The 9285-nt window shown below is 50.5% G+C and overlaps 1 protein-coding gene across 2 annotated transcripts in view; it reads left to right on the top strand.

Annotated features, from left to right (window-relative positions):
* The first annotated feature begins 3580 nt into the window (after nt 1-3580).
* The window catches only part of Rcor1 (REST corepressor 1), a 77372-nt gene continuing 71667 nt past the window's right edge, over nt 3581-9285 (top strand). For both annotated transcript variants that reach the window (XR_007978272.1, XM_052184993.1), the window contains exons 1-2: nt 3581-4123; nt 4197-4256. Coding sequence is in view for 1 of the 2 variants with exons in the window: in XM_052184993.1 (XP_052040953.1) it covers nt 3844-4123; nt 4197-4256 (340 nt within the window). In the remaining variant the exon portion in view is untranslated. The remainder of the gene's footprint in view (nt 4124-4196; nt 4257-9285) is intronic.

The following is a 9285-nucleotide window of genomic DNA, read 5'->3' as shown; positions in this document are numbered from 1 at the left end:
GCCCGGCTGGGAGTGTCGTTTAAATATGTGGTTACACAATCCCTAGAGTTATTTGTAGACCCCATCCCAACAACAAGGAGAAAGAGAATTTCCTTCATTTAGGTCGAGGGCTTCTTATGGCAGAGGGAGGGACACAAGACTGGAGAAGGCAAGAGGTGGTAAAATATCCACCAGGAAGCCAGTGAGGGTGAGCCAGGCCTTTACTGCCAGCACTCAGCGTGGCTTACATAGTGAGCTCCAGGTCAGCCAGAGCTAATACTGAGACCCTGTCAAAGAAAAACAAAACAACACAAAACCCCCACCAGTGTTGGTTTTTATGAATGAGGAAGCTGACAGGTTGCAGGCCAATTGGTATCCATGTGGTCAAACTAAAGCAGTATCTGACCCTTGTATGTGTGTGTTAGGCATATTTGTTGAAAAAAAAAAAGCCACGGAGGCTTTTGTTACACCACTCCCTTGGTGGTGACTGAAGCAGAAAGCTTGCTGCAAGTCTGAGGCTAGCCTTAGGTACCTTGGGTTAGGGTAGGAGACCTTGTCTCAATAAACAACCATGGGACTGGAGAGATAGCCTTGTGGTTAAGATTGTGTACTGCTCTTGCAGATGAGCTGAGTTTGGCTTTTAGAACCTATCTTGGACAGTGTAACTTCTGTAACTTCAGGAGATGTGACACCCTGCCCATGCATGGTATTCTCTCCCTCTTACACACACCCACCCACACAAAACTATAAATAATAACATTTAAAAAAAGCGGATAGCTGGGTGTCGGGGTGCATGCTTTTAATCCCAGCACTCAGGAGGCAGAGGCAGGTGGATCTCTGTTAGTTTGAGGCCAGCCTGGTCTATTTAGTGAGTCCAGGACAGCCAGGGCTACACGAAGAAACCCTGTCTTAAAAAGCCAAAATAAACAAGCAAACAATAAACAAAAACCCCACTATAAATTTGCTGAGCATGGAGGCAGAGACAGGTGGATCTCTGTGAGTTGGAGGCCATCCTGGTTGGTCTACAGAGTGCCAAGACAAACACGGCTACTCAGAGAAACCCTGTCTCAAAAAACAACCAACTGCCGGGCGGTGGTGGCACACACCTGTAATCCCAGCACTCTGGGAGGCAGAAGAGGTGGATTTTTGAGCTGGAGGCCAGCCTGGTCTACAGAGTGAGTTCCAGGACAGCCAGGGCTACACAGAGAAACCCTGTCTCAACCCTCCCAACACCCCCCCCCAAAGCAAAAAAAAAAAAAAAAAAAAACCAACCAAACAAACAAAAAACCCAACCAACCAACCAACCAACCAAAAACAAAAAAGAAAAATCCCACAAACAAAACTGCTATAGATTAATGCAGGCATGGCAGCACATACATGTAATCCTAGCTGTTGGAGGTGGATGCAGAGGAAACAGGGGTTGGAGGTCATCCTCAGTTAGGCAGGAGTTCAAGACCTGTCCTAGTTAAAGATAGGATCTGTCTCAAATAACCCAACCCAACCAGCCCCCCTCCAAAAATTCAATTGGAAGGTTTACTGAAGCATCCAGAGTTACAATGTAGCAAGATGTCAGACTGAGGGTGGGGTAGGCAGTAGGAGAGATTGCAGGTACGCAGGAATCTCTGTTTCCTTCTTTCCAATCCCATCTTCCATTTCAATGGGGATGCGGTGGGGGATCAGGACCTAGACTAGGGTGAGGCAGGCAGGGTGCCCTGGGTGCAACAAAGTCACTGAGATAGATCCTGGCATCTTAGCTTGCCCTACCCAGCCAGTCCCGCCCTAGAAGCTGTGGGCTCCCTTTCCTTAGGCCATGACCTTAGAAAGAGATGGTACTTTCTAGGAAATGGCCTCCAGCTTGGAAGTCCAGTGGGTAGGGACGGGGACCCTTGTGTTGTGTCATCCGAACTGCCCTACTAAGGAACTCGAATCATGTTTGTGCCCGTATGTAGGTTAACCTGTCTGTGGTACATCTTGGAAGATAGGGAAGGAAAAGGGCCGAGTGCCCCTATCCCCTAAGGTTCACCTGTCATGAAGCCATGGCTTCATCCAGGTTCCTATCCCAGGTCACCCCTGGTTCCCACCTCTGGTTTTGCAGTCTAGTTGCTGACCAGGCCCGCTGAGCCTGGTTATCTATCCCACGGCTCATGCTTGCAGTGCCCTGCACTTTCTGAGCAGAGGGGTGTCCTTCAGAGCCGAGTCCAAGAGCAAGAACAGGAACCTGGTGGGGGCAGGGATCTGCTACGGGGAGGCTCTGGGCCCTGTTCTTAAAGGCCAGTCAGAAGTGACCATGGTCACTTCAGTTAAGTTTACAATGACTCGCGGGGCAGAAAACGTGGAAGAGAAAACCCCGCTTATTTATTCAGGCTTTAAAACCATAAAACTCTCGTTTTCTCTCTAGAGCTATTTATATCCTGAGCGGGTGTAAAAACTGTCCCCATATGAAGCCCAGGTCTGAAGTAACATAAACGAAAAATAGCCATCTCCTGTTTTATGTTTAATTTAAAGCAAACGGTTTCACCTATAGTCCCCAGGTCTGGTTGCTGGCGCGGGGGGGTGGGGCAGTCACCCAGCCCCACAGGCAGCTGTCAGGCAGTGACGGGCCCCTCGCTTGATCACTCCGGGGACAAGGACGCCCTGGGCTGGGTGTCACCGACTCCTCCGCCTCCAGGCCCTCGGCCCTGCGGACTGGGGGAAGGGCACGGGTCTCGGGAAGTGACTCTCCTCCCCCACCGAGCTGGGGACCCAAGCCCCTTCCTTTTCCCCCCTCGGTGGGGCCCCTCGTCGGTCTATGTCCCTCCCGCTGTCCCGGGGCCGCTCGGCACCTCCCCTCACCCCGACGGCTTCGAGGCCCTCCCCAGCCGAACATCCCGACTCCTCCCGCGGCCCCTCAGGCAACGCGGGGAGCCGGTGGCCCCCAACCCAATTAGCGGGGAGCGCCATGGTCTCCTGGCACAACCGCTTTCCTTCCCTCGGGGGACACTGCCACCTGAGAGCCTCGTCCCCAGGTTCCCTTGCTCTAGTACATCCCTATCGCCCCTGGGCGACGCGGGGGCGCAATTAGTTTCTTCCAATTAGTTTCTCCTCTTTGTATAGAACCCATTCAAACTGTGCGCGTACTCCTCCGCGCGAGGGGGAAAGTAGTCCCGACCTTGCCCGCGATTTCTGTTCTCGCGCCGGGCACATTCACTTTGGGAAAACCGATGGGACGCTCGGCGGGATCCCTGGGGGAGGTGGCGCGGGGCCCACAGGGTGCGAGCGGAGGGAGTGGGGCGCCGGGGAGGGGGAGGGGGCTAGTAGGGCGGCTAACTCCTCGCTGTTGCCTCGAGAGATGGATCATGGGGCGTAAAGCGATCGCAAACCTCAAACCACGTACAGTGGGCGATACGCGTCAACCCAACCCGGCCAACGGAAGCGCAGAACCTTCCCCCCCCCTTCCCGTGATCCCGCCCCCATGGACAGACGGACTCGCACAAGGACCTACCGTGCCCCTGCTTGCCGCCCGGATCTCGTGAGAGCCAATGGAAACTGACAGAGGCGGAGCTTGTGAGCGACGGGTTAGGCTGTGCGCGGCCCTCCTCCCCCCCAGGCTCCGCCCCTCCCCCCGCCCGCGGCTCCCGGAGTAGTTAGAGCCAGCGAAGTGCGGGCGGCGATGAGAGCCAAAGTTGCGCTCCGTTCGGCGTCGGGGGCTTGAAGCGGCTCGTCGCTCCGCCCGTCTGGGCCTCTTCTAGCCCCAACTCGCGCCAGCGGATCCCGCGCGCTCGCCTGCCCGGCCCGGCGCCCACCTGCGCCCCCTGCCCGCGGCCCGCCGCCCGCGCCTCGCGAGCCGGGGTCCCCGTCACTTTGGCCCGGCCCCGGGCCCCGCCGATGCCGGCCATGGTGGAGAAGGGCCCCGAGGTCTCAGGGAAGCGGCGAGGGAGGAACACGGCGGCCTCCGCAGCTTCGGCCGCCGCCTCGGCCGCCTCGGCCGCCGCCTCAGCCGCCGCCTCGGCCGGCACCGCCTCCGCCTCGGCCGCCGCCGCCTCGGCCGCCGCCGCCCCCAATAATGGTCAGAATAAAAGTTTGGCGGCGGCGGCTCCCAACGGGAACAGCGGCAGTAACTCCTGGGAGGAAGGCAGCTCGGGCTCGTCCAGCGACGAGGAACACGGTAGGTGGCAGCCGCCCCCGCGCCCGGCTCGCGTCCGCGCCCGCGCTGACCGCCGTGCTCTGCTTCCCCGCAGGTGGCGGTGGCATGCGGGTGGGACCCCAGTACCAAGCGGCAGTGCCCGACTTCGATCCCGGTGAGTAGCGAGCGACGGGAGCCCGGGAGACAACTTTGTTTTTGTGCGTGTTGGCCTTCGGTCCGCGGGGGCACGCGGGGTGCGAGGGCAGGCGGCGCGGCACGCTCGCACACGAGTGTGCTGCAGATTCGGGTGCGGGGAGGCCGCGGGCCCCGGTGGGGACAGCACTGCGTCCCCGGGCTCTGAGGAAGCCACACCTGGCCGGGGTGGAGTGGGATGTCCCTGCCTCCAGGTGTGGTGCACTGGAGCTTAGGACGGGATCCCGGGTGGTAGTGCTGGAGAGTTGGCGTCCTGGGGCGCTCGGACCCAGGGCTCCGCAGAGACTTCTTACTCCGAACTGTCTCCTAACATTACCCTGTCAACCCTGCGCTCTTACTGCCTCTTGACTCTCATCCAGTCTTGTCCGGTCCTGTCCCATCTCCTCTCATCTCGTCTCATCCCATCCCATCCCATCCCATCCCATCTAACTCCCATCCCATCCCAGTGGAGGGCCAGTGGAGTAACGATATTCCCCTCCCTCCACCCCAATCAGGTAATAAAAGAAGTGTGCTTTCCAGAGAGCATCTGTCTAGATAAGAGAGCCTGGCTTGTGGCTGTTATTTTAGGATCTGTTTGTAAATGTGTGTTTCCTTTATTTCTTTTTTCTTTTGGGGGGGGATGGGGTGGGGAGGAAGAGGTTGTGAAAGAATAGAACCATCCAAAGGTTTAGCTAACCGACCGTTTCCATCTACTAGAAATCCTTGTCTCCAAGAAGGGGCATTTTTACTTGCCTTGCTGCTGATCTGTGTGGAAGCAAATTTAAAGTGATGGTGGTTGTGGGGGATCCTATCAGACAAAGGAATTCGCCAGATTTTAATGCCTATGATTCTGTCCCATCTCTGTATGAGACTGTCTTTCAAGGTGGTGGTTACAGGAAATGTTCGAAAGGACGTGGGTTTTGTTTCAGAAATAAAATTCAAAAGACAGTCTTGTACAGCTAGAGTGAACCGTCCTGGTTGGAGGGCTTTAGAACAGGAGGCTTTCCTAAGTAGGTTATACCACTAGTTTGAAAAGATAAATGCTTTTCCTTGGAAACAAGACTGCAGAAAATTGCAAGGATCTGGTCCTTGAAAAAGGAGATTGCTTTTAAGTTGTTATTAAGGTACTGAACTCTATGTTTAGGTAAAAGTGAAAGCACAGAAGGGAGGGATTGAGGGTGAGTGTTTGGACACCCCGAGAATAAATGACTTGCAAATGCATGAAACTAGTCCCTCACAGTTCTGTAGTATAACTCCACTCTTCGTAAACTCCTGTTAGTGATTCGGATAGTTTCCCCTTTCCCCATATCTTTTTCTGAGAGTCACTTTTCAATTTTTCACTTCTGAGCAGGGCTTCATCCCTGGGTTGGCCACCAGGGGAAGCATACTGCTTTTGGTTACAGTTGACCCTATCCTCATTTTGTAGGTCAAGTCTGATGCAGTGACACATAGAGCATCAAGCTTGCTACAAAGTTTCCTCAGACTTGTTCTTAAAACCTGAGTCGAGCAGTCAGACCTTCCAGAAACTTGGGTCATTTTGTTACATGGTTTGAAAGTTTATCTAAATGTTTGATGGGACCTAGGAAAAGAACATATTTAATGGTCACAGGATTTAGATCTCTTAATCTCTGCATTGTCATTGAGGTGCCTGATGCCTTTAGAGTTAGTCTCTTCTTTGAAACATAAAGTGTCATGGGATAAGTTTTGAACTCTTGGGACATTTTTGTTTTTGTGACACAACTGCTCTCCATAATGTAGGCTGTCTTAAAAATTTGCTATTATCCTGCTTCAGTGTCTTTAGACTTATTTTGGTTATTAATGTTTTTTAGGTCTTATACATATTGTCTATCTCAGGATGTGATATCTCAGGATGCTGGGATTAAATCCAGGCCCTTACACATGCTAAGGAGACCCTGCCCTGAGTGACATTATCTGTTTGTCTTTGGACTTTTGATAGGATATATATTTGTTAGAGTTCTAACATTTTTAGAAAGTAAAACATTGTAAATGTTCTCATGCATAACTTTATTGCCAATTGATCCTTCACATTAGTATTTCAAAACTTTCTATTTTGTAATTTAACTGCTATGAGATTATTTAAAACCTTGCTTTGTCAATCTGAACACTGGGACACATTTGTTTATTATTTCTGAGTGAATTTTTTTGTAATGTTGTCATTGAATGTAAATTCCAAGGAAAGTCTTCTGGTTTTGTCTTGTGTTTTTGTTTTGAGGCAGGTTCTAACTGTTTAGCTTAAGCTGTCCTTGAACCTTTTAAGCAGGCTATGGTGGCCTTGAACTCACAGAGCTCTACCTTTCTCGGACTCTAGAGTGTTGGTATTAAAGGTGTGATCACCACACCTGGCTGAGATTTGTGTTTTAGAACAGAAATTGTGCAGCATCTTAGTTTCACAGCAGTTTGCTTTTAGACACAAGATAGTGCCCCCATGTCCTAAGACAGGATTTTTCTGTGTGGCTGCTCTGGACTCTCTATAGACTAGGCTAGCCTCAAACTCAGAAATCTGCCTGCCTTCCTCTGCCTCCCCATCACACCTGCCCTTTAAATGGGTGTTTTGCCTGCACATGTCTATTCACCACGTTTGTGTAGTACTTTCTGAGGTCAGAAAAGGGTCCCAGGGCTGGAGAGATGGCTCAGTGGTTAAGAGCACTGACTGCTCTTTCAGAGGTCCTGAGTTCAATTCCCAGCAACTACATGGTAGCTCACAACCATGTGTAATGGGGATCTGATGCCCCCTTCTGGTGTGTCTGAAGACAGCAACAGCAACAGTGTACTCACATACATGAAATAAATAAATAAATCTTAAAAAAAAAAAAGAAAAAGAAAAAAGAAAAGAAAAAGAAGAGGGCACCAGAGTCCCTGGAACTTGGAGTTACATAGCTTGTTGTTAGCACCATATAGGTGCTGAGAATCATACCCAGGTTTTCAGAGTAACCAGTGCTTTTAATTTCTGAGCCATCATTCCAGCACCACAAGTCAGGGTCTTTATGTGATTATAAGAAGTCAGGTGTTGGAGAGATGGCTCAGTGGTTGAGAGCACTGGCTGCTCTTCCAGAGGACCCAGGCTCACTTCCTGGTCTCCACAAGGCAGCTCAAACTGTCTAACTCCATGGATCTGACACCCTCACACCATCGTGCATGCAGACAAAACACAAATGCACATAAAATAAAAACAAATAAATTATAAGAAAAAGAAACTAGGAGTGTCAGGCCTGGCAAGCATACACCTGCAGTCCCAGCACCGGAGACTGAGTTCAGGGCCCTGTCTTAAAACCAGAGACCAGGGCTGGGAGGTGCTCTGGGCACCAGCGCTTGCTGTGAGGGCCAGAGGACCTAGTTCAGAGTCCTGCCTGAAAAAGGCTGGCGTGGCCACACATGTCTGATTCTAAACTTCCGAGTTTAGTGGGTGGACCCTGCCTCTAAATAAGTACATGTGGAGATTGATAGAGAAAGAGCCTGACAGCCAGCCTCTGGCCTCTGCATGTGTGCAAACACACAACAGTAAAAACAAGAAGGATAAGTGAGAGCTTCCTTTCCTTCTGCTGCTCAGGTCTGCACCTGGGGTCCTGGCATGCTAGCTGCATGTTGATGCCCAGCTGTATTACTTATTGTTTTGAGTCATGGTTTCACTTTATATCCCTGGCTGGCTGTGTAGATTGGGCTAGCCTCAGATTCACACAGATCTACCTGCCAGTGCCAAGATTAGAGGTGTTCTTCGCCATGCCCATTTCGGAGGGATCCTCAAACGCTTCTGCCTAAGGTTTTTATTTTTAATTTTTGTTTGTTTGTTTATTTATTTATTTATTTTTGATTTTCAAAACAGGGTTTCTCTGTGTAGCCCTGGCTGTCCTGGAACTCACTCTGTAGACCAGGCTGGCCTCCAACTCAGAAATCCGCCTCCCAAGTTCTGCAATTACAGGCGTGCACCACCACTGCCCTGCCATTGCCTAAGTTTTGAAAGCATGTTCCCCCATACGAAAGGGTAGGCTTTCGTTTCTCTTGTTCTTTTAGACATTGTCTTGCTTCTGTACTGGTTTGGCTGGCCTGGAACTTGTGATCTTCCTGTTGAGCTTCCTGAGTGCTGGGATGCATGCAGGAGCCACTACTCTTGGTCTAGAAAGCTTAAAAACAGAGCAAACCAAAACAACAAAGTAGTAAGATGTGTGAATGGGCATACATTGATTTTTATTTTATTTTTTAGTTTTTTGAAAACAGGCTCTTTAGTGAAGACTGGTCTCATGCTGAGGACAGCCCCCCCTGCCTCAGCCTCTTGTGTGGCAGGTAGCATGACCACCAGGCCTAGCTGGGTAATTTTTTTCAAGTCTATACTTATTTGTAGACCTCAGCTTGACCTCATTTCTAGAGTGCTTGAAACTAAGGGTGCCTTGTCATGTTCAGTGAGAACTTAGTTCTGTCATCCTCCCAAACAGCACACAGGCTGGACTGAGCGCCATACTTCTGAGATGCTCCTTGGGTTGTTATAATCTGATTAAGGCCTAGACTGGGTTGATGATGGGCTGTGCATAGTTGGGGATAAGAGTAGCATCTGTTCACAACGAGAGCCTTGACCCTTTAGAGGTAAAAACAAAAGTCAGGATGCAGCTTTCCACTTCTGTTACAAGTGACATCCAGGCTGCTTTGTCACTCTTGCCACCACATTATGCTGAGCTGTCATGTTTCTCGGAGACTCCGTATCACAGAGGAGTGTGGAGGAGCTTGAGTTTACTGCTGCTTTGACCTGTTTCTGAGTCAGCAGCCTCTTATTTTGATATGAATACTGTTTTCTCTCTAAAATAATATGTTTCCTGCTTCTTGCTGGTAAACAATAAGAGAAAGGACCATGAAAAATTTTTAAAAGATTTGTTTATTTTATGTATATGATTACTCTATCTGCATGTGCACCTATGTGCCAGAAGAGGGTATCAGATCCTATTACAGATGGTTGTGAGTCATTATGTGGTTGCTGGGAATTAAACTCAGGACCTTTGGAAGAA

This window comes from Apodemus sylvaticus, chromosome 6 (genome assembly GCF_947179515.1).
Source record: "Apodemus sylvaticus chromosome 6, mApoSyl1.1, whole genome shotgun sequence".
NCBI lineage: Eukaryota > Metazoa > Chordata > Mammalia > Rodentia > Muridae > Apodemus > Apodemus sylvaticus.
Note: the sequence above shows the minus strand (reverse complement) of the source record. Positions and strands in the feature narration are given on the sequence as shown.